Source organism: Macrosteles quadrilineatus, unplaced genomic scaffold (genome assembly GCF_028750875.1).
Source record: "Macrosteles quadrilineatus isolate MER2022 unplaced genomic scaffold, UCM_ALF_1.0 Scaffold_9__3_contigs__length_116548681, whole genome shotgun sequence".
In the NCBI taxonomy this organism is placed as follows: domain Eukaryota; kingdom Metazoa; phylum Arthropoda; class Insecta; order Hemiptera; family Cicadellidae; genus Macrosteles; species Macrosteles quadrilineatus.
The window spans coordinates 43656488-43682841 of NW_026542602.1; the positions used below are offsets into that span (position 1 = coordinate 43656488).

Genomic DNA, 26354 nt, shown 5'->3' on the forward strand with positions numbered 1-26354 from the left:
ACAATTTACTAAGCTTGACACAAATTCAAAATCAAAACGTAATATTCAATGAAATTATACATCTTAAAGAAAACACCTCCTTCCCTTAACATAAAAATTATCACCTGTTCTTTAATAAGAAATATCTAATAATGTTTGTAAATAAAAGAAACTAATAGGTTATTACTATACTGTGATCATGGCATTAATGTCCGAAACATGTAAGTAATGTAAAATAAAATGTTTTTAGGGTACTGTGGTATTTTGATTTGCTTAGTAATAAGTCTATATATATATATATATATATATATATATATATATATATACGTATATAAAAATTTGAACGAATGGTGTTTTTAGCCTCTGGGGACATCAAAATGAAAAAGTAAATCGGTCCCGGGTCTAGGTCTTACCGTGCCACCTACGGTAATAGCTACTTCCCTATAGGGAAATTCGCTAAAACCTCGCATTTGAATTTACCTTCTACCGATAATCAATAGTTTTCCGAACTAAAACTAATTCGCTATATTTTTTTAATTACATAGGAAATATTCTTAACATATTAAAGAATTATTAAAATCCAAACATATATATTTAAGCTAATTTGAACCTGAAGTCCAGCTAACGAATTTGTTCTCAGCGTACTAAGACTGTTCGGACAAACCTTAAACTATGTTGTAACTATATTGCACCAAATATTATCGTTACTTAGTTATTAAAATCTAAACATATACATTTAAGTTAATTTGAGCCTGAAGTCCAGCTAACGAATTTGCGCTCAGCCTGTTCGGACATAAATCTTATTAAGTTTTAAAGATATTCCACCAAATGTTATTGTTTTAAATTAAAGTACATTATTACGAAATTATTAAAATCCAAACATAATATGTTTAAGTTAATTTGAGCTTAAAGTCCAGCAAACGAAATTGCGCTCAGCGTAGGCCTACTAATCAAGAATCAAGAAGAAATGTTTGGACCTTCATAACACTATGTTGTAACAATATTCCACCAAATATTATCGTTTTAAATTAAAGTACATACATGGATGTATAACATATTAAAAACTTAATAAAATCTAAACATATATATTTAAGTTAATTTGATCTTGAAGTCTAGCTATTAGCTACCGAATTGGCGCTCTGCGTACTAAGAATGTCCGGACAACCATCTAACTATGTTGAGACAATATTCCACAAAATTGTATCGTTTTAAATTAAAGTCTACACTTGAATGTATAACATAATAAAAAATTATTAAAATCTAAACATATATATTTTTAGGAATTAATTTTAGCCTATAAGTTAGTCCATCTAACGAATTGGCGCTCAGCGTACCATACTACACTATACTACTATAACATGTACTATGTTATAGTACCTGCAGTATGTTTTCTGTGCTATATGACATAATACGTCATTTCATAAGTTTGACTTGGTAAAAACCGATGTAATTGGCAGAAATCAGTAGTTTGGATCAGCGCAATCTGTAGGTGGCTCACATAAACTAAGACATATTTTATTAAAAACCTGGCTACAACCTTAACATAGGGATGGAATGTCTAGTTGTTGTATTAATAGTCAAAGGTTTTATCTATGGTAGAACGTAGAACGTAATGAAGCCCCATTTGCTTAAGATGGCGGCAAACAAGCCGTTTTCTGGACTAAATTCTTGTGTGGGAAGCTCGTTAAAACTGTATAAGATAGTGTGGGTTAAAATATTTTTATTTAACTAATTTCATTGACTTTTGGTTACTGAAGCTAAAAATTCCATCCAAGGTCCAGCTTTTGCCAATTTTTATTCAAAAGAGTGCTATTGAATGAGACATTAACAGATTGCAAGTTAGTTTTGAAATACAAAATGCGAAGTTTAGTTTTAAATTCATTTTTTAAATGAAAGTCGTAACCTGAGTTGGAAGTATAAAGGAATTTAGTTTAATGTTTAAAGGGGGGGGGAATCTGAGTGAATCGATGCTTTAAATTATGTAAATGTAACTTAAGTTAATATGAAATATTTAATAAATTAAAAATTTTTAAAATTTAATAAACATCATAGGCTATGCAAAATCACATCTTTTAAGGCTAAGTTAAAAAGATTTAGTATGGATGGAGCATCTTGTAACCACAAAAGGGGAGATATATATATTTCACCGTACCGTCTCAAGAACTGCAAGCTTTAATACACTATACCATGTCAAGTCGAAATAATAAACATTTACATTTTAAATAAACAACCAATTTTAGCGATTTCACAATTTGGCAGACGACTACTACAACAGCCTTGGAAAGCAGTAATATATGAGAGTGCCATCAGTCATAGTATGACGTCAGTCATGGAACGTCCTTTCAGCGGGATCCCTTCAAGTAGGTAACCTTTCAAACTGGTGAAGGGACCTACCTGCCCGATATTGAAATCGGTCAGGTTGGTTACTTTTCAATTTGGTGAGGTAATGAACGCCCTCTTGCTCTTGTGGTGGGGGCATCGACTGCTCTCATTGGCTGCAAGGTTTCTGGGGGAGGGAGTAGTTGTTATGGGGTGAACAGTGCTGCCAACCCAAAAGTCTGGAGCAATAAACATTCCCATACAAGGGTAATGTGGGTAATTCCAATATTTACGGCTACAAAGTAGGCAGTATAAATGCCGAAGGAAATATATGTATAAAATATCTAGTTAGAACTTTTCATAGGTGAAATACTGTAAATAACAAAATACGATATTAAGTCCATCATCTTGCGAACCTGTTTCTCTCCATGCCCCTGGGTCACTGCTAGGCTACTTTCTCTTGTAACTAAATCTACAGTATTAACGGGTCAGATTTTAACTAGCTGTTGCCGTTGGCATCACCCGACATACTTTTTCGTCTTTTATTCTTTACTATAAGCCTGCTGAAGTTGTCACTGACTTCGCTACGGAACGGAACTACCCTCTCTGGAACAACCTAATGATGTTTTTACCAAAAATACTAAAGTATTCATATCTTCTTTCATTCATAATCATACTACAAGCCAAATTTTCCAATGGTACAGTTAGCTTTCTCTAACTTTATTGAAAAGTATTTCAGATAGTCTAAAGTAGGATTAAAAGTAACACAAAAACATTGTTTTATTTAGTGATATACTGTATATATGATGTTCCCCGTTACTGTCTCGGCATGCTCTTGATTTGATATTATTCTTGAATTTTGTTGTCCCTTCTGTACATTTAATAATTACTAGAGGGCCCATGCTACTCTACAACGTTGAAATGAAAATCATATTCGAGCAATAATCAAATTTATACATTTTTATTATTGAGTATCTTGGTCTTAACTGATTCAAACGATAAATAGCTCAAATTAAAACCTTTAATTAACTTACTATTTTGCGTCAAAATCATGAAAAAAAACATAAACAATAGTGGACCTATTGATTTTTAATCATAGAAAACCCTTATAAAAAAATAATTTATATGTTGGTTGTTCACATTGCAATTATTGCTTGTAGTCCGTCCGATTTGGATAACTAATTAATAGCTTAAATGAAAGCCGGCATTTCACTGAAGGTTCTTAGACCAAAGTATGTAGGATTATAACTGGTGAAATGCATCTTAAATTGAAGTAAGAATTCGAAAAAGTTTAATATATGTTTTTTGGACGAGTAATACAGTAGATCAATGTATATGCCGATGCGTAGAGTGAAATCTGTGCACACCTTCAATTTGAGACCTCAATCATGAAAATCGGTTAAATTTATTTTTGAATATAAGAAGATTGACTCTATTAACGTTTAACGAAAACTATCACCGTTTTACAACAAATTGTGTAGCAGTTCCGGTTAATGACAACCAATACTGAAAGCTTTTTAGAATAGAAGATTTCAAATGTTTACGGGAGCAAGCTCCTAAAATGTAATAATGTCGGTAGCTATACTTGCGATAGTACACTTGATAGGTTTTTAACAGCTTTTATTGATTTATGCATTATTATTATATAATAAATAATGCTATTTAATAAAATAAAAGATTTGGTAATCATATGGTTAAACGTACGGACACTGACTAGTTTTTAGGTGGCGGAACAAGCAAATTTTCACAGTTTATTTGAATGTAAACCTATTTTACTCGAAATATGTTTGAGATAGAAAAACACTCTTGAAATACAAAAGTTGTGGATAATTTAGTTCTACACTACCGATCTTCCATAAGATTTAAGATCCAAGCATTGTAGCTTATAAGTTACAGACCAAAATATAATACCTTGCATACTCGAATTTATTCTTAAAATAGATTTAATCCCCTAAACCACCCTTGAATTTAGAACTTTGCAAAACCCCCAACTTTGTACATCTACACCATATACATGGATTGTCGTCCCAATGCAAAATTGTATTATTCTAGGTCTTATATATGTTTTGAGATACATTATAGTGATCATTTGTCATCAGTGATATGCCAATCAATGTAAAAAGGTAGGTCAATGGAAAGCATTTATCTACGTGGTGATCGGATGCATAGCAGCTTCAAAACGGATACGTCACAAAATTCGTGTTTGCCTATTATATATATTGGGTATCTATATTTAATATATAGATACCCAATATGCCTATAAACATTCAAACTTATGGGTCAATTTGCTGCACACAAAATCCAACAAAGTCTTTTAATAATATAGATACTTATAAGGTTAAGGAAACTCCAGAACCACTTGGGTGGAACCCAAAAGTCAGATCAGGATAAAAACTACTTAGTTTTCCTATTTAATGCCTGAAGAATCAGTACACCAAATTTCAACGTTCTAGCTAGTCTGGAAGTTGGATTAATAATGAATCATTGAGTGAGGGCTTTTACTTTTATATGTTAAGATTATTAGCTAAATATAACACATATGAAAGGTACAAAATAAAATCCATAAGTTAAATACAGTAGTAGAATATATAAAAATGGAGCTCCAGACAAAGCTGTCTTTAAAATTTGAAATAGGTGTTGCTGCAGACTTTTAATTTTATTCAGCGAGATTACGCCCCTGAATTTAGTGTTACTCCCTCAATATGACAACACTGTTGGATAAATCTAGCTCAGTGGGATAAATGCAGGGATGCAGCAGGCACTTGTAGAGCGAAATTTCCCACAATTTCCATGTAACCGTTTGACTGGTTTTCAGGTTATGTGACAAAATCCAAAACACAATTGAACATAGGATGCACAATAAATCGGATGTGTTTACTTTTGGGCTATTGACTTAATTATTACATCAAACAATTAAATGTATTCTAACTTGTGTACCCGTTGCGAAAGCGTACTATAGCTAGCCGACATACCCGTGCTTCGCTAAAGGAGCGCTAAAGAGAATAATTTATTGTTATGTTCCATAGATCTGTTGTATGAAAAGTTAAATAACTCATAAAATAAATGCCTAACATTTGCATTTAAAGCATCAATCGAATTATTTTCAAAAACGTGTTTTATATCAACTAGACAGCTAGCTGTTATCCACGGGCTTCACCCCGTTCCGTTTGACTTCATAAGTATTAATAACACTATTGGATAAAATAAGTTAACTGATAATCATTTAGCGTTGAACTTACTAAACAACATCACAGATGCAATTTACGGACTTGAGAGGCCATCAATTCTGGACCTGCCCTTCAGATTTTTGTAAAGATCGAAAAATTTGTTGTTAACAGCTATTTTTAATGTTCAAAAGTTTAATGTTAAAAGTTTTAAAGTTCAAAATGGTACTTTGTTGTATTGCATTGCATATTTATCATGAAAACATCAAAAGAAATTTACAGATATTTTTAGTTGTACATATTCTTTAAAGACATCAAGAGAGTTATCAAGATCCCTTAGTTCGCTGACGATATAAATCTGTTTGTGGAAAGTTGCTTCCCTCTATGATTATGAGTAATTTTGCCTTAGGCTTAATACTTTAATTTGAAATGGCAACCATACAAAGTAGGTATTTTAAGCCAAGTACCAGTATGCATGGAGATGAGTGTAGGATGGATGAGTGGCACGATTTTGTATCCTTGTTAGTGACTAAGGCTGACATATTCCTTAGACACAGCTGTCAATTAATAGCCCATACTTTGGGCTAATGGAAACTATAGGGACCTACAGTTTATAGTAGAATCCGAACCACATTTTTCCTAAGTATAAAAAAATTGGTCTAATTATCAGGATAGTACTGCGGATAGTCGTAGTAAGGGCGTTAATTCAAACCACGAAGTATCACATCCACAGTACATGCCTATAAATATCCACAACTCGTGACCTCCTAGTAGCTGAATTACAGGATGACACCACCGTCTCAGTCTCTTAATGATATCTTAGCTAAGACTTGACCAAAGATAATGGTTGATTCCACCAAGAATAAGTTAAAAATTGTTGGCATTAACAAAATTCTCTGGATATTGACTATTTCCCAGATTCTTATTGACTTGCCATATGCGTTTGGGCTTTGTGCCAGACATTCAGCACATCTGCGCCAAGACCTCTGGCATTCTCAAAATGATCTGCTGTGCAAGACACTGTTTGAGCATCCATGATTTTTGTATCCATACCTGCTATATATCCAGTATAATTTTTATGTGCGGCAACAACTAGGGTCTTCGGTCTTACTGTGTATTCTGGTCGCTTTTACCAGCACAGCCTTTTTCAATGTCTTAGGCCCCCAATACGGGAAGAATGAGCGTACGCCTAGTATAAATTGTCCTTAAAGTAGTTCTCGTATGTCAAGAAGTTTACAACATAGATTTACATTGTAAGAAAGGGGATTAACCCCGTACCCACGGTGCTCATCTAAGCAGATACTCTGTTTACATTATACTTATAGTCCTCGCCACCCTAAGTTGAGGCAGCCCAAGGCCGCACGGCGTATATCTAGTGCGGCCTTTGGCTGCCTCAACTTAGGGTGGCGAGGACTATAGTCGACCAGTTGGTGTGAAGAGAGTTGAACAGTAGCATGAGTATCGATTTACAAATTCCTTTCCCAGCTGACGTGAGCTAGGCGATGACCGGTAGGGCTGACTTCCAAGAAACATCGTTAACCTATAAGTCAAACACCCAATCAGCCAATGAGAAGGGCTAATGAAGAAAATGGAGGGGTGAGGAGTCTCTCAGCTGGAGCTGGAGGACCTGAAGAAACAAATCGAGGAGTTCACCACGGGCCACTGGACCAAGAAGATCGAGAGTTTCGGAGTGTGTGTATCGGTGCGTGTGCTTCTGGGACAATAAACAGTATGTAAAAAGAATAAAATATATAACTAAAGTTTTGTAAAACAAACAAGTCATATAGTTTGTCAGTAACTCATTCTTTTAAATTTTTAATTGATTTTCTTTTCTTGTAAATTATAACGTTGTACATTTATTTATCTTATTATTTTTGATCTTTGCCTTTTCAAAGTTTTCTTTTGCTTTACTTTTGTTGTTTTTCTTAATTTAATTTTGTTCATTACACGTTGAGCAACACCCTTAAGCAGTCTTATGTCTCATTAACCTAACACCTCTAGACTATCAAGTTCAAACATTTATTCAGAGGAAAATTCTTGAGTGATTTTATTGGGTTGGCTAAATAGAGTTTTTGTTTCAACTTTTGAATTACTTATTTCATTTAAACATCTTTGCCACCAAGACTGATAATTGAATATAATATAATAGGTTACGTACCTTATTCCGTCTTCAGTCTTAACTTAGTCAATGCTGGATGACTAGTTTCGGGAACAAAGTCCCCGAGTAAAGTAAAGTTTAAATAAGGATTTGATAATGGGACTTTGTTCCCGAAACTAGTCATCCAGCATTGACTAAGTTAAGACTGAAGACGGAATAAGGTACGTAACCTATTATATTATACTTATTTCATTTTTACAGTACACTCATTAGTCATTAAACACCAACATTATTTTATTTTACTAGCTATATATTAACTTTGCTTCTTAAGATTGGCACTCGCATATATAATATAAATATAAATATCATTTTATCTTTATGTATAGTTATCTGAGACATGTACGAACAAGAACAATAAAAAAATATATCTAAAAAAAGAATATTTTATCTATAAAACTGTCAAAATAGTTAGAAGATCAAAATAAAATATATAATCATTTTTACATGTTTTCTTTACAAATTACAGAGAAGTTTACTGGTAAGAATTTTAACAAAATTAACTGCTATAGATAAATATAAGGTTTATTGGTGAAGTATAAAAACAGTACATAACAATAAAAGGCAACATATAATGATAACTATAGCTGCCCTCTACAGCGGCCAACCTTCTCCATAATATTTTTGTCCAGAGCTGGGGCTACATCTTTCTTCCTGAAACAAACATTTTAATCTTGGTAAAGAAAGTCACAATTTTAAAATACTCAGGGGTGCCAAATTATGCGGGTTGGTGTAGTTGGTAGTTTCAAATAAAAAGGTCTTATTTTACAATAAATTACCATAGGTACCCTTAACTAAAAGTTTTTAACTGGTTTATTCCGCCTACAAACGTGCGACACAAACTCGATCTTTGAGGGGCTTTCATTGCTTGTTAAAGACACATGTTAACCTCTTGCCACATTACCAAGAGTTATTCTTCTTGCTAGAAGAATAACTCTTGTTAATGTGGCAAGAGGTAGATATCTTCCTGAGGAGGATCTAATTGGGAAGCTACAGGCTTTTATCGGACGCCTGAACTTGTAACTTCAAGACAACAACTGTATGGGGTGCGCAATAATTTTATTTTTGGATGAAGTGCTTTATGGTCTTGGCCTGCCCCTGTTAACAGTTTTAACAGGATCAGCAACAGGTAAATTAAACATTTATATTTTGTCTAGGCCTATATTTCCCTGATCAAGTTAGTGCAGAGAAGTTTTTGTTGAATAATAGTTGTAAAGGCTTTAATTTCCTGAATTGAAATAAGTACCTGGGGACCGAGCCATGGCATAGTTTATTTTGATTGTAAAAGCAATATACAGGAATGGATGCTTTAGAAGAATTTGAAATTTATAAAACAATCAAAATTCAAGCTAACACATTATTAAACGACAAAATCATTTACAGTCTAACGCTCTGTATGATACTCTAATAAAAAAACAAGAACAGCTGATGAACAAAGAGCCGAGCTATACAAAGTCCACTGCCCAACCATCTTCCGCATCGCAGTCGTGACCCTCATCTGCAACTGTGCGCACAAGGTTGGGGTTGGACATTGTAAGTTTTTGTCAGTAAGCCTAGTCGTTTTGTTCATAAAACGTCTATGACTGTAAATAGTATATATGTCCGTGTTTCGCATTTAAACTCTTGATGACCCTTTCGAAGTTACAGTGTTAAATGTTCTTGTACAAGATCTCATGATGAGGACTTAAGTCCTTAAACCCCGTAATCTATAAGGACTAAACAGGATCAATCTGGCAGTACTGAGGTAATTTTATACCTTTAATAGTTGGTTCATTGATCTTGAGACAAAACAACTCAAATATGAAAATGAATATTATGTTATTGATATATTTTAACGTAAACAGTAGGGCAATTACAATGTTGGTCATAATTGTTTTTATACAGTAGGCCAACATTTGGTGGCTTTTGTTCATAAATTCGGACTACTTAACAACTGTTTGGATTAGGCGGTATAGTTCATCTTCCCGTTGCGAAGCACAGGCACAGAAGCTAATAAATTATTAAGTGATTTAATAAATAACTCTATATATAATATTTACAATAAACTATACCTTCAAAAACCTGGCTGTTTAACGGATGAAATGGCAGACATACACTTATCTCACTAGGTGCTCTTCCTTAAGTTCTTTTACGGAGTACAGCGGCCTATAATTAGTATTCCTTTCAGCGCCTTCTGAAGGAGGGTGCATCCATCTCCTGCAAATGAGTAGGCAGTTATGAGTTGTAGTTAATAGTAGTAGTAGAACGAGGATAGCTATTCTAGGTACGTTTGAGACGACAGCAGGAAAAGTCTATATTTTGTGCTCTTCTGGTATAGTACTCCTGCACCCCAGTGGCGGATCCAGAGGGGGGGGCTGTCGCAGTTTGGAAATATATGTCATATATTTTTGACTGCACGTAATACAGTAGTGCGTACAAATTGCGTACAATAATTTGTCACACTAACTTAGGACAAAGAAATGGTATAAAACTGCCATTTTTGAAGACTTAGTTTAAACAAATTTTTGGGGAGGGAGGGGGTACCCCCGAACCTCTCAGACACCCTGGTCCCCCCCCCCTTGTGACTGTTCTAGATCCACCACTGACTGCACGTCATCTTTTCTATGGTCAGGATATAAAGCACTACACCGTGAGTACCCTTAAGCTTCATTTCCATTCCTACAAGTCGCAGGCACAAGTCGAGGCACATGTCGAGACCATGACGAGGCATATGTCGCACGTAGTTTGTCATGCCGTTTCCATTCCAGGCACAAGTCCCGCGACTACAACTGGCAGACAAGGCAGTGTTCTCTTTTATTGTGATGTGGTGAGGTTCGGTGGCTGATTTTGATTATATTGTGTTATACAAATCACCATGGATGACATAACAGCCTCTGCTTTTTTATTTATGGCTGGTGCATACAATGAACTTAGAAGAAAACTACCTAGATAGTGGATAAGAAGTTTTTTTGGCTAAAAGAGCATTGGAAGGTGCATTTAATCAATTGATGAGAGATTTGCGCGTACAAAGTGGCTTTGAAAATTTCCTCCAACGGACTCAACGAAATTTGAGGTTATGATTACCTCTCATTTATGAGCATGCGGTAGTTTGGAGGACCTGCGCATGCGCGAGTTGCAGGCACATGTGCCCGCGGCTTGGGCACATGTTTTGTCGCGCAGTCGGCGGGCACAAATTTGTGCCGCGACTTGAGCCAGGATGTTTCCATTCCTACAAATTTGGAGATTTGTGCCGGCACAAATTTGCAGGAATGGAAACGTAGCTTAAGATCCTTTAAGATTGGCCGGCAATGATCCAAATGCCACACAACTGTAATAATCCTAAAGGTTCTGGACAGCATCGTTGTATCATCTGCAAATAATAATGTTTTCCCATTCAGATTAAGGCAGGATTTTGTATAGGTTAGGCCTAATACCCTTAACCTCATTGACGGGTAGGGCAGTCAAAATCGAAGCAAAAATTAAAGCCGAGTAGGCTAAGTTTATGGGAAGATTTCATTAGCTTAGTGTAGCCTAATGTTTTTAATATCATAAAATAAAAATGTCTTAAAATATTATTAGACTAGCCTAGGCTATTCATGGGGTTACAGCTCTTTTGCTTGATGCATTGAAATGGATTTGATGAAGTAGAACTACATATTACAACAAGTACTATTACCCCTGATCTATTTAACTGCACAACTATACTTATTATTTATTTTAATGTCTGTGATATATATTTGTTAGGCTATGCATAAAAAATGTGACTGTGATAATAGGCCTATATCGCTATTGATCAAGTAGCCTATATACCGTGAGTTAATGTGTCTCAGACGAAGTCTATAGTAATCAGTGATTATTCAACGACCAATAAAATGGGCCTACTTAATTACTTGATGTCTTTAAGATGGCTAAGTTATTTTGTTAGTAGTATCAACTAAATTTAGACTAACCTACAAGGTTTATTATCACACATAAAAATGTTTTGATGGCCGTTGCCCTGGCGGTAGGTTAGTTGCGCATTTGCTACCTACAAAATCCGGGCCCTGTAGGGTGGGTTATAATGCGGTAGAATGGCGATAAACTTAGGTTAGTTGCCCATTGACGCCTTGAACAATAGATCTCTTGAAATTGTAAAGAGCAATGAAGCGTCTGCGTAGTCCTAAGAAAAAGCCAGTCTACCAAAATAGGCAAATCATTATGAATTTAATGTGTACCATGTAACCTTGTAAGTTATAGCCATCCACCTCCACCTGTCACGTAAAGCCACAATAATCAAAGAAAAAATCTAGAGTGTAGTCTGTATTTACCAAATATAGTCTGTTTTCACCAATAGATCGCAGAATGTTTTTACCAACAGAGTGTAGTCTGTTTTCACCAAAATCACACTACTCCAGCTGCTGAGAGTATCAAATACGTATAGGCTATGCTATAAAATGCTAAAAACTCAATTGGTAAACTAAAACTGTCATACGAAAAACTTTATACTTTGTCAGCATCTTATAAAAAATAAAAATATAAAAAAAACTAGTGCACTTGTTGCTCGAAATCGATCAATAGTCTAGTACCGGAAGTTATATTAAAACTAATAGTCATAATTTTCTATGAGTTTAAAAATCCAACTAAAAGCGCAGTATGCAACTAATGGATAGACTAGGCCTATTTGATGTATCGATTCATTCGGTTAGCTAAGTTAGGTTAGGAACTTTACTAACCAAACTTCATATATTGAATGAAATAATCGATTTATTGATCGATATATTTATTCGAAAAATTATAGTGTAGGACGTAAGGCATAAAGTGCAGTTTAATTTTAAAATAGATATATTTTAAATATCGATTATTAATCAATATTTTCAATTTGATAGTTTCAATCGATATTAGCGAAGCCCAGGAAACTGTACCCCCAATTTATTTTATAGGCTACCAGAAACTAATTTGAATTTGCTTAAACGTTAATATTCTAATGACCATGTCCATGTCAATAAGTTACCTTTCAATTTTGTGATGACAAAAATGGTTCTTTTAACTGTAGTAGTTGTTGTAACTTAGGCCTAAATTGAAAATACACACCTAAAATACAAATTTGTATGACAATTTGACAATTGAAATTGACAAACAATAAATTCTCCAAAATCCAACCTCAAACTTAACTAGACAGAGCTAGCTAAGAAGAGCAGCAGCAGATCTAAGAAGAGAAGAAGAAGAAGAAACGCAGAACAGAACACGAAACGAGACGAAGGAAGGCTGAAATTTGGGTGGAGTAGAGGTAATTCAAAGAAGTCGCGGGAATTTTCAGAAGTGTAGAGGGTAAGCGACCGCACCGCGAAACACGTGACCACGGCGAAGCCACGCCCTTCCCCCAGAAGGGAGGGGCCGGGACCTAGCTGACCGATTTGAGTTGTCGGTACCAACTTGATATGTGATTTAAGTGAAATGGTACCTAGATGAAAGGTTACCTAAAAGAAGGCCTCCCCTTTCAGCCTTGCGGGAACTCGACCCAGAATTTAGTGGTGGTATGGAGGAAAATTGGGGACTTTCCATAGATTTTTATTACTTGGCTATATTGGAGGATTTTTCCGTTAGCTGGAATTAAGTGGCGATTTTTCTTAGTCGGGTGGGGAATTCTCATAGGTCCAGGGGCCCATTTCATAATAAAATAAAACTTGTAACTTGTTATTTCCATTAGATTTGCATTGGGCAATCAGCTGATTTAATAATAATATTAGTTTGTACTTTATTATGAAATGGGCCCCAGGGCTCAAGGCTGGCAACACTGCTTCAAATTCCGCCGAATTCCGATCCGATCTCCGACTCCGATCTGACTTCGACGACTTACGACTTCGTTCTTCGTTCGACTTAGTAGAAGACTACACTACATTGACTACTTCGACTTTCGATTTGGCTTTTTTACTACTAATAGCATAGAAAAGAAATAAATAGTGTTTTAGTTTTAGTTTTGATTTTGTTAGTAGAGTCAGTGTTATTAGAGTGAGAGCATTGTCAGAGTCGTCAAATTCAAATTAACTTAATTATTAACGTTAGCTTATCACATTTCGCAAATCTTCGGAAAATAAACAGGCCTACCATTATTTTAACCAACACTGTCCAGCCAGAACTAAAACTTTAGCCTAGGCCTACACCAAGGTACATAAATAGCATTAAAGGCCTAACATCTAGAGGAGTTGAGTGGTGTAAGTTCTATAATAAGTTAATATAATAATCTGTAAGTTCTTTATGATAAGTTCTATTCATTGACTTGGCCTAGGCCTATTCTTGGTTGGTATTTACTTACATTACAGATAGGCTGCATGGGATTTTTAAGTATAATTTCCATACAAAATAAATGAGGGGCAAGAAACTGTTGTGTTTATTAAAGAATAAATTCTATTAACTTAATGAAATAATTTGATTAAAGATGTTAACAGAAAACTAGGCTAGGCTAAACAGTAAAATCTCAACATAAACAATCACTAGAAAATAATTAGGTACCAGCTGGTATAGCAGTCCTCCCTCTTTAGTTTTCTTCAACCCTCCGAGCGTCACTTGTCGAAAAATTGACGCGCGACACACTTTGTGTAGTGTCACGCGTCGATTTTTTGACGCACGAACATCGTTTTTACGGCGAAGGCTCTATGACTGACTGAATCGGATTGAACTGGATCGAGTTAGGTATCGTTCTTTTCGTTATATTCTACGCTTTCTCCAGAGGTCTGTCTCTAAGCGCTTTATGTTCTCCGAGCCGATCGTAATTGTAGCAGACAGCTGACGTGCGTATTTGTAAGCAGCTAGGTTACCCTTGGACCGATGACTGATGTGTTTTATTACGTTTATCATTGTTTTAGTGTTAAAAATCAAAAGTAGTGATATACATGGTGCATTATAAGAAGATTTAGGCCTAAGTGATTTTGAAGGGCTGGTTGATGATCCTGAAGAAGTAGGTAGTGATATTGATGTAAATTATCAGCCAGATTCCTAGCTATGGTTAGGCTAAACTTATGCATTCTTAGCTAAACAAACGCTATGTAGGCTACTGAAATCTGTTTTTTGCCCATAACTTATTTATTTGCAAATCTACTTCCTTATATTATTATATATTTGTAATCCTCATAAAATTTAGAACAAAGTGGCTATTTTCAAATATTTATAGGCCTATGATTTATACAATTTCATTGAGCGCAAACTTATTTTTTTTTTGAAAATTTTCCAAAATATTTTTTTTTTACCTAAAAAATTTTTTTGAAACAAATGTTCCTTATGTTTTATGTATAATATTGAAGCCCATGATTTTCCAAACAAAATGGTATATAGAACAGTAGAATTAACATTGTTTTAAGCTTCTCAGATCCGTTTTAATAAAACCTTGCAAATGCGCCAAAAATAGGCGGACGTTAAGGCCTAAACTATGGACACTCGGAGGGTTAATTTACAATCTTCTAATATGGTCTAAGTTACATCTTTTCCATAGGTACATCTTCCGTTCGAACAAGGTAGATAACATTTCTCATTTCTTGCTCAATTTGATCAATTGTCCATTTGTTATTTGAGGTAAGAGAGTAGGCTTAGTCCCTCACCAGGACTCCTTTCCCTATAGTAGCCTAGTGATGGGATAAACCGAATGGTTTTCATGACCTAACCTAATACTTAATCAATCAGTTAGGCCTACCTATTTCTTGCGCCAATCGGTTATTTTTAGTTAAATGAATCACCAAATCAATTTTTAGTCATTAGCCTATTCACTTTCCCAAACCACAACTAATTTTTTTCTCATAGAAAACTAAATAGCATTTAGCCTAGTCATTAAGCGTCAATCGGGGATTTTAATTCAAACGAATCTCCGATTAAAATTTAGTTACCGATGATGTGACAAATTAAATAGGCCTATAACTAAATCCCCGAATCGCTCGGTAAGATTAATTTGACTGAATCAGGATAAAATAACCGAATTAGTCCAGTATAAGTTCAGTGTCAATTACTGATTGGTTCGGTTATTTTTATTCGGTGATTCCCACCACTACCCTATGGTAAAGAGTCTCTTTGTCACTTTACCTCTGTCTCTTTCAAAATCAGATTTTCAAATATCAATCATTGAGATGCGGACGCCACCAAAAGGTTTAATTGAAAATCAATTCAGACAAATGGAAATTCGCCACTCAGACACAACTCGCACGAGCAACCTGAACCGCCTCCGCACCGCGGCTCGAACTCCGAAAAATGCAGAGAAATGTCTTTGGTCAGACTAGTAGGTAGCAGAATAGGACAATAGACAATAGACAATCTTTATTCCGTTAAACAATATATACATTGCAATAGGAAAGGTCAGTACATTTAACACATTAAACTATATAATACAGTCATCGTTATGAAAACATTAAACAAAAGTTTTACAATTCAAATAATCTTTGGTGGAGAAAACGATCCACGCACGGGCGCTTAGTCTATGTGGACGGGCAAATGCAAGGTTAAAAGAGGCCGCCAACCTCTTTTTTTTTTTAAAAAAAAAGAAAGGCATTTGCTTTAAGGACGACGACGTCAACATCCCCTCCCGCGCTCGATTTCGCCGCGGCCGTTTGTCTCGATGATGATGTCCCCGTGATTGCAGCCCGTGGAAGATGTTGTAGAATTCGCAGCGGTCGCAAAGGTCGATGATGATGTCCGTGATTGCGGCCCGCATGAAATTTTCCCGATTTCACTGGGGCTGGGGGTATCAATGATGGTGTCCCAGCGAACCGCACATGCCCGAGAGAGCGTATCTGCTTTTACATTCTCCCTACCAGGTCGGTAAACTATTTCATATTGATAAGGTGTTAGCTCTAGTCACCATCTCATAACTTTGTCGTTTTTGATTCTGTCATGGTTAGAAAATCTTCGAATGTTTGTAACCAGTGCGTCCATTCCTCTGAGGCAGTTGGAGATTCCGGGTCAATGTTCCATTTGTTTGGTCTAAGGAATTTCTCCATTGTAATGTAGCACTAACTGAGTTTATCAATGAATGAATAAAATTGTTGTGAGAAAGACTTAGTAAACCAAAAGTATGGCTTTTATTCATTCAAAATTACAACCATGTTTTGGTTATGAACAAATACAATATTTACAAACAAATCAAATAATAAATATTATCAGGTGATAATGTTCACATTGTAAATAAATTCAAAAAGTAGCCAAATACAAAAACTAACCTAATCTAATGCGAACCACATGACTAAATACTGCAGTTATTAATTAAGGTACAGTATGTAAACATGCGTATTATAATTCATTACAGAAAAAGATATGATTACTAAAAGTCCAATTGTAATTACCTCTATGATTCTTTGATATGGAAAAGTCTAATTCGTTAGTACCTAAAACAATCATTCTGCCGGTGGAGTTGCAAATCAAAGTTGTTCTGCTAGTAACAGTTTGGACAGCAACCAGTTAGGTACCACTAAAGCCTCAGAGAAATAAGGAACAGAGGATGTAGCAGAGGACATTCAGTGGTACACTAAGTTGGTGTCTTGCATCAGTGCTGGTGTCTAGGATAACAATGCTCCCCACGCCATTATGTACCTACTACAACGCTCACGGTGGAGGAACTCTGAGCCCTGTACAATAGGAATTTCCACACAGTGATTGTCGTTCAGTCTCTTCCTTGCTCTTCACTTGTACATTTCTGCCCTAACATACCAGAGCTAAAAGAGCATGGTTGTCAAGGGCGGTCCTAGGGAGAGATTAACAATTATACCAGGGAAACTTTAATAATTTGTATTGCAAATCATTCTACCAAATTTGTTGTAGTTTTTACACTTGTGGCGAACGAAAGGACCATCTATACAGTCCAACAATTTTTTGTACGTTATGAAAAGTAGTGAAGATCGGCAGACGACGGACGCTTTCAGCCACATACGGCAACAGCAGTGTCCGATGCTGGCGTTTGACGTTCGGCCGCATTCTTCTTCTTATTTTAATTTTTCGGCATTTCAATGTTATCAATGTTGTATTTCAATGTTCATTTTAAACTAAATTATTGAAAACTTGAATTGGGTATTGGATAAAGAAAAGAAGTTGTATCAATAGTCAAAGCTTGCAGTATTCCTTCGTTACTAAAACCACAAGTCTCAATAATTAAAAAACATTACATTATACTTATTTATTTTTTTAAATTTCTTTGACCTTTAAATAAACTGGGAAGCTTGAATAAATAAACTGGGAAGCTTAAACACATTAAAATAGGACCTCAAAATAGCTTAAAACCCCTTTATTTTAGCACGTTATTTCCTAATTATTCCCGGGAGGGTACCCCCAGACCCCCCCGGTGGCTCCCCCGCCACAAAGTATATGTCTAGGACCGCCCTTGATCGTTGTCCCATAAGCTTGTATAACCTAAGCTATACAACACACAAGCTATACAGTATTGTAAGTACCTTACAGTACTTCTGTGGGGAAAGCTTAGCCTTTGTAATACTTTTTTAAAACATAGACAGATCTTCAATCACTAATAGTTAAAACGTAGACTTTAAATTACATAGCGTATTTTTCAGTTTACAGGCAATACTGTTAGTCTCATTGATATAAATCTTATAAAAATAAGCCAATAATAAATCCTACAAAAATGTTATAAAATCTACAATAAATCATTTGCTTACCCATACTCTTATCACTTGTTAACAAACTCATCTTTACAGGTCACAACGTGCATGGACTGTTTAATCGGAGTTCTTAATGCTGACTACATCTTATGTCTGACTAGGCAGATAACAGGTAATATTATTGTATGCTATTTTTAGCTGAGATTTACAACACATTTAACATTTATGTTTACATCAATCTGTGTTTAAGTTAATTTACCTAACTATTTGTTGGTGCTTTATTTGATGTATCAGGTTTTTAAATTTTAATTGGTTTATTTGTAATCCTTTTACAGTAAAATTAACTAAGTTCTTTACTTGCTAGCTGAGTTATTAAATCCAGGCTTCCTCCTCCTTTTCAACCCCAGTAAACTTTCTTTGGACGAACAAAGTGGGGTCATCGACTTGGGCAGTATGGAGACCTACTTGATACAGCCCCCTGCCTAAGTAGGTTCCTGTTTTCTCTACTACCATACTAATCCTTATTTTTTTCCTTCTCATCCCTCATTAAAATTCTCATGACCATTTTGACCTATCAACATGATGGGTTCAATTTTCCCCTCTGCGATTTGTCATCGCCACTGGTCAGCAATTGGTCGCCACTTGTTGTGGTTAATAAGTATTTTGTTTAAATTTTGTATGAGGTGGTCATCCATGCTGATTTAACAGCCATTTCTGGCCACTTGATATGCGAGGGCATTATACTTAGTGGACTCTTTAATTGTCTGTCTCAGGTCTCAGCCCCCCCCCTCACGGTATCCCTCACGGTATTATTTCATTTCACATTTTGGAGGTCTGATTATCAGACCGACCATTCTGAGAAACATATGTACGGTTTCTTTCCTCACTAAGGTCAATGCTGGAATGGTTCCCTCAAGGGTTGTACCCAACATGACAGAGTGTAAGACTAACTTGGTCTACTAATTCTGTATAATTTATCAAGTCTTGTAGGTAACATTAAAAAAATAAGCATTTTATTTAAAGGAAAAATCCACTAACCACTTCCTAACTCCTAAAAATGTACGAGTTTGATCATACGTGGTACCCAGTAAACTGTGAAAACCTATAAACGTGAATATTATAAGGATACAGAACTTTTTGTTTAAACAATATGTATATAATAGGTACATTACCATGTTTTTGGTGCTACATTGATTGTAATAGTAACAAATAATTGTTTAAGGTGTAGCCTAAGATAGAATCAGAGGCGGATTATGACCTCAGCCGCCCCTAGGCACATGTAAACTTAGCCCCCCCCCCATGGGCATCATTTCAGACTTTTAACTGGGATGGCAAGATCTACCGGGTGGTCTAGGCGTCTACCAAGCATCTGGAGGCCCTCCCCCAGGAAATGTTTAGAAACTGGCTTTAAATTTGTTAGATTTTTAAGCTTTATCAAACTATTTTTACAAGAATTTTATTTTTATTTTTCTGTCTGCAGCCCTTTGAGACCTGCAGCCCCTAGGCAGTTGCCTATAGTGCCTAAAGGGTGGTAATCCGCCACTGGACAGAATTAGTGATTAAATTTTAACCTTAGACGTCTTGCTACAAAAAAAAAGAAGTAGGCCTATTTGAAAATCTATAAATATTGTACTTATTCAGGTTAGGATACTTAATACAATTTTGTGCACAAAAATGAACTAAAAGATAACAATGAAAATAAAGTGTGATCTTTTTCAGTGACAAAAGAGGAACCCAGAATCCACAAAACTGCTTAACATTTAAAGAGTCTTACAAAAAAAATAAAAAATAATAAAATAAATTTACAAATAGAGATAAGCTTACAAGGCTTATTGACCCTTCTGATTTGTTATGGGATAAGTTTATCTCATGCCTTTCACAAAGATGGAGAGTGGAAGATTACAAATGTTAAAAAACATTAAAAAGCTTCCTCTTAAGTGTCCAATATGTGGAAAAATGTTTACAATTCGAAAAAGAATGAAGGAGCATGTATTAAATCACACGGGAGAGCGTCCCTTTAAATGTTTGACATGTGACAAAACCTACATTAATTTACATTATGTAAAGAGTCATGTGTTGACACACACAGGGAAGTCTCCTTATAAGTGCACTCTATGTGGAAAATCTGTTACATCAACAGGCAATTTAAGGTCACATACATTGAGTGTCCATACAGAAGAGAAACCTTATAAGTGCACTGAATGTGGAAAATCATTTGCATCCAAAAGCAATTTGAAGACACATACATTGAGTATTCACACAGAAGAGAAACCTTATAAGTGCACTGAATGTAGAAAATCATTTGCCTTCAAATCCATTTTGAAGTCACATAGATTGAGTGCTCATACAGAAGAGAAACCTCACAAGTGCACTGAATGTGGAAAATCATTTGCCTTCAAAAAGAGTTTGAAGTCACATACATTGAGTGTTCATACAGAAGAGAAACCTTATAAGTGCACTGAATGTGGAAAATCATTTGCCTTCAAATCCATTTTGATGTCACATAGATTGAGTGTTCATACAGAAGAGAAACCTCACAAGTGCACTAAATGTGGAAAATCATTTGCCTACAAATCCAGTTTGAAGTCACATATATTGAGTGCTCATACAGAAGAGGAACCTCACCAGTGCACTACATGTGGAAAATTCTTTTCATCCAAAGTAAATTTGAAGTCACATATATTGAGTGTTCATACAGAAGAGAAACCTTATCATTGCACTGAATGTGGAAAATCATTTGCCTTGAAATCCCGTTTGAAGTCACATACATTGAGTGTTCATACAGAAGATAACCCTTATAAGTGCACTGAATGTGACAAATCCTTTGCATGCAAAGGCAATTTGAAGTCACATACATTGAGTGTTCATACAGAAGAGAAACATCACAAGTGCACTACATGTGGAAAATCCTTTTCATTGAAAAATAATTTGAAGTCACATATATTGAGTGTTCATACAGAAGAGAAACCTTATCATTGCACTTCATGTGGAAAATCCTTTGCATCTAAAGGCAATTTGAAGTCACATACATTGAGTGTTCATAGATAAGAGAAACCTTATAAGTGCATCTCGTGTGGAAAATCCTTTGCATCCGTATACTTTTTGAAAAGGCATGTGAAAAATCCTATGGATTCGAAGAATTGTAAAAGACATGTATTAATTTTTGGTAATAAGCATCCTCTTAAGTTAACAACATGAAGAAAATCTTTTGCATCATAAAGCCATATAAAGGAACATACATTGTCTCATGACGGAGGGAATCCTTATATTCACTTTACAAGTAGAAAATCTTTAAATAACTGCAGTTACATGATGTCATTGATATTATTATTATATCCATTAATTCTAGTTAGGCTATAAATGTTGTTATTTATTGCTTTATAAAAAACTATGAAACCTGATCGCTTTACTCAACTGGCTTTCACTGTAATGAAAGCAAACCTAGTAAGTGTCTTTGTACTAAAACAGAATATCTGAGACTTATTATTTATATAAATATATAACCTTATATAATTGTTTTTGTCATAAAGAACAGTAAATGTACAAACCTTAGATAGTAATTTATCAGTCCAAAATCAAAATAAATACCACTAGTAATTTTGTTGAACTCCTTTAGACTAAGTATCACAGATTTACCACGACATCTATATAGGTAAATAAAATTAAGAGTTTTTACTGTACATTGCTCATAATTATATATATATATATATTTTTACATTTTATACATTAAAGAAGCCGAAACAAATCTTATCTTAATTTCTGTTTGTCCTCCATGACCTAGCTAGAGTACCGATCGTGATTATAATATGTAGTTTAATTGTATTCACAGGATTAGCGAGAGTGTCTTTAGCCATTAAAATATGGCCTCGCCATTTTGGAAATAAAATAAAGTAAGATCAAAAATACAGAAGAGTGTTGTGCGATTTTTGTCAAGTTTTCTCTCTATGTTTACTACATATTCATCTATGAAATACTACTCATCTGTTACACGGTGAACGTCATCTATGAAATTACAAACAGCTGTTTGGATAAAGATTTTTTTTCCTAGCTGTGACTGATATGTTTACACTAGGCGTACGCTCATTAAGGCATAACGATGGGTTAAAATCATGAGGTTTATTGAGCAATAACATTTACTCATGTTTTTATGTTGAAATCTATAATCTATATTTTTTTTTAAGAGGAAGTTTGTATAAATATATATATATATTTGAACGTTATGAGCTCGGCACCGTTGGACCAATTGCCACGAAACTTTGGTACATACGTGTAGAATTTCATGGAATAGGTATATACACCATCAATTTTGTGATCCGTCCAATCGCCCCAGTGGCTCTGAAGTTTCCCCATGTTAAACCTTATGAGTACTTGATTTAAATGAAGAATCTTAACAGCTGTTTCAACTAAACAATTTGATTCTGTGATGTTTAATAGCATTAAAAAGTTAATAGGTTTACCAACAGGGTGCAGCACTATTATTTTTTTAAATTTATGACAACCGCTAATTTGTACCAAGCAGAAAAAAAAGCTGTGGTACGATGCGTAGGCCTACCCCTTGGGCGCTCGTCAAAGTCAAGATCCCTACAGCCTACTCCCGTATAACCAATGTTAACCAATTTTGTAACGAAATTGATGTGTAATTTTGACAAATACTTTAAATTTCCTAACAATTATTTCTTCTTATAAACTTCAGAATCATAATGCTTTGGAGTTTTTTTTATCAACTATGACTATTTATTTTTATTTTTAGATAGCCTTGGTAGGTATAAAAAATTAACTCTCGGCCGTGCGCCCTCTGGTACCTTGCGCCCATTGGCCCGGGCCTAACGGGCCTATTGGGAAATCCGGCCCTGCAACCGTCAGTATATATTTTTTACTTGTCACAGATGGTATTGGCCCCTTAAAATCAATGTTAAGTCTCTCGAAAGGAGCAATTGCATGGATGAGGGTTGATGGGGTTTTTTGGTAGAACCGAGGTTTCACTTCTGCACAAACAGATTTGTAATCTTAAATCATTACAGGTCACAGGGTGCAAGGCATGATGAGAAGGAGCTCTTAATACTACGTCTTATGTCTGACTATGCCCATAACAGGTAATAACTACTATTATTGTATTGTATTATTAATTATTACCATGGAAGAGTATTGGGTTTATAAGTATTTTTTGTGTAGCAGACCTTTACATCTCATCAAAAGGCATAGTTCTAAAGAGGTTTAGGGTGTTTGGCCAGGAGACAGCACCTTAGATTAACTCTCTTTATCAGGTCTCAGGTGCTTTTTTAGGTTTCAAGATTTAATGGTGATTCAGTTTAAAATTTTGATCCCATTTTTAAAATTTTTTTTTAGTTAAAACAAAGGTTTAGCGCGAATATGTCTATTTGATCTTTATTACTTGTATACTATAAATTTAGATATTCTTTACCCCCTGAACATCAGTCCCTGGTACTGCTAAAGTGATACATGGGTTCTTGCAGTTTGGAATATAAACCAGTATCTTGTCTTAGGGGTCGGAAAATACCTTAACCTGTGAACCTTTTAAATATAAAACAATTAAAATCATATTTTGCACTGTGTAAAACCCAGTATTCTCTTTCATAAACGTAAATATTATAAGGCTACAGAAATTTTTTATTAAACAATATGTATAGTTTTCGCAAAACGTAGAGAGACACCTCCTCAGGTAGAACAGGCCGTCCTAATCCTCTGTTTACATACCCGTAGCCTTCAATAATGGCGTCCACCCCTGACTACCGGCATTCCAAGAAAATCTGATTACGGGTTTTCCATTAGCGCTCGGCAATATTTATAGTAAGTTAGGTGACAACTGCGTTATTATGGCAATGGTACATCGTAGAACTGTGATTAAAATTATTGCTTTTTATCGTCTAAGTAAGTCAAAAAAATGAGCCGTCATTCGTTTATGTAGGTCTAATGTATCATATGATTGAAAATTATACTGTGACACAGATTTTCTTGGAATGCCGGCAGTCAGGGGTGGTTGCCACTAATGAAGGCTACGAATATGTAAACAGAGGATTAGGACAGCCCGTTCTACCTGAGGAGGTGTCTCTCTACGTTTTGTGAAAACTTAATACAGGGTGATCAACTCAAAAAGGCAACCATTGGGATATCGGAATCGGTAAGAATTAGAGAAAACTTTAAACCGGGGTCATTCCTTTATTTTTGTGGCAATATGATGCAAAATGTACACCAGAAGTCATTTTTTTATAGGCTGTAACCCTAGTAGCACAAATGTGTATTTTATAAATATTATATATATTTAAAGTTTTATTTGATAGAACCTCGAATAAAATATATAAATAATATATCTTTAATAACAGTTTGATATATTTAATTATATATTTAAAATATTACCAAAAAGCCATGCAAAATATCAATTAAATATAAGTTTTGAATATATAAAATAGATCCATAACATATTGATAAAATAAGTATAGAATCTATAATATACATATTTTATATGTATATTTTTCCTATTAAATATTTAAAAATGTTATGTGTTGAGAATATTTTAAATATATATATATACTAGCAGAATACCCGTCCTTCGTACAGGGTTTGGGTTTGCGTATAAGTATAAAATGTGTATTGCAGTTATACTCATGTTTTGTGTTTGCAATGGAAGAAAACACGGTTTGAGAAAATTATGTTCTTTTAATTTGCGGAAGCTATAGTATAACACATATACCATAGCCATAATGTTCTACCACTACACCTAAACAGAAAAAAAAGGTAAATTATCAAATATTCGCCCAATATCAAAACATTATTTATAAATTAAAAACATAAACTTAACTGTAAACAATCCTACTTTAACAGTTCTCATTTGTGTATCACAGCTTTTTGTTAAATTAATAGTGCTACACCCTATTGGTGAACCTTATAACTTTTAATAATATTTAATATCATAGAACAACTTGTGTAATTGAAATAGCTGACAAAATGCTTTAATCTCTTTTAAATATGAATACTCATAAGGTTAACATGGGAAATTCCAGAGCCACTGGGGCGGAGCCCGAAAGGATTTTAGAGATAAGAATATGCCTTTATGTAAATCGGGAATGTGAGGTATCGTCATACCAAATTTCAGCCCAATCCGACCAGTAGTTAAAGCGTGATTGAACTTGAAACAAACAAACAAACACACAAACTTTCACATTTATAATATTAGTAAGATAAGATATAATATTTTTGATACTATATTATATATTTAAAGTATTTATAAATATATTTTAGATATATATTTTGAAACACGTCAGATATTTTTATAAATAATATATTTGTAGAATATATATAATCTTATCCATTATAATTGGCAAATAAATAATTAGCATCTTTTCTTGTTTTTATACTGTCTATTTTTGTATGAATATTGCGATTGTGAAAGCGTTAAAATTAAGTAAATAATAATAATATTATGTATGGTGTCACTCTATCATGCACGTAAAGAAAAAAATACGCATATAGTTAAGAGGCAGTATACATGGTCGACAGCTACAGGTGGGTCAAACGAAAAAGGTGTTGATGGGTTTTATTTTTTTAATTGCAATATGCGACAATGAATGTAACTGGACAATGAATGAATCCCTCTATACTCCTTAGAAGAATATATGTTAAATTAGTGTTTTTTTATTTCTATTAGACTTGATTTCTATATGTTAAGTTTTAGACATAGTTTTTGACGCCATTCCATGTACTGATTTATGTACAATATGATGTAAACTCACCTTAAAATATTCATTTTAGGCTAGGCCTATTCTATAAATGTTTAAAGTTAATAAGTTAACAAAGATAAGGATTACAAAAGGTGTTTTATTTAAACAAATGAACAATTAACATGCAATGAGAAAAGGCTTGACGTTACAATGAAAGGATTGACAATGGTGTATGGGGTTAAAATTAAATTGAAATAAAAGATAAATTTGAATAATAACTTGAAGGTTCAAATAATTTAGATGTGATCTATCTCAGGGTAGGGTGTCGTGCTGGCTTGAATGCTAATAATTAATAAATGTAATAGTGTCCAAATAGGCCTAATTAAGGTGTTGAACTTATAAATCCCAACAATGAAAAATCTAATTTTGGTGTTGTCCAAAAGGTAAGTCCAATTAGCACAAAATTTAAAAGAGTTTAAAGAAAAGGTTATACTTAATTTTGAAGATAATGATTGAG

General features: G+C 34.5%; 2 protein-coding genes and 1 long non-coding RNA gene across 10 annotated transcripts in view; 2 read left to right on the top strand and 1 right to left on the bottom strand.

Annotated features, from left to right (window-relative positions):
* Positions 1-8121: 8121 nt before the first annotated feature.
* Positions 8122-13029, bottom strand: LOC129004462 (uncharacterized). Of its 2 annotated transcripts, none has more exons than XR_008491719.1 (3): positions 12667-13029; positions 9669-9813; positions 8122-8271 (listed from the first exon to the last, which is right to left on the bottom strand). It is a non-coding gene; the product is annotated as an uncharacterized LOC129004462 (long non-coding RNA). The 2 variants fall into 2 exon arrangements; XR_008491718.1 differs by having other exon boundaries at positions 12587-13028.
* Positions 13030-13463: 434 nt separating this feature from the next.
* Positions 13464-26354, top strand: part of LOC129004443 (gastrula zinc finger protein XlCGF58.1-like) — a 54055-nt gene continuing 41164 nt past the window's right edge. For 3 of the 7 annotated variants that reach the window (XM_054433032.1, XM_054433033.1, XM_054433029.1), the window contains exons 1-3: positions 13464-13787; positions 18258-18333; positions 23183-23254. The gene's annotated coding sequence lies outside the window, so the exon portion shown is untranslated. The remainder of the gene's footprint in view (positions 13788-18257; positions 18334-23182; positions 23255-26354) is intronic. The other 4 variants (XM_054433035.1, XM_054433036.1, XM_054433030.1 and 1 more) reach the window with 3 other exon arrangements.
* On the top strand, positions 20004-21822 carry LOC129004445 (gastrula zinc finger protein XlCGF8.2DB-like). The gene has a single exon (XM_054433038.1). The coding sequence runs from the start codon at positions 20031-20033 to the stop codon at positions 21207-21209; it is 1179 nt and encodes a 392-aa protein (XP_054289013.1). The 5' UTR covers positions 20004-20030; the 3' UTR covers positions 21210-21822.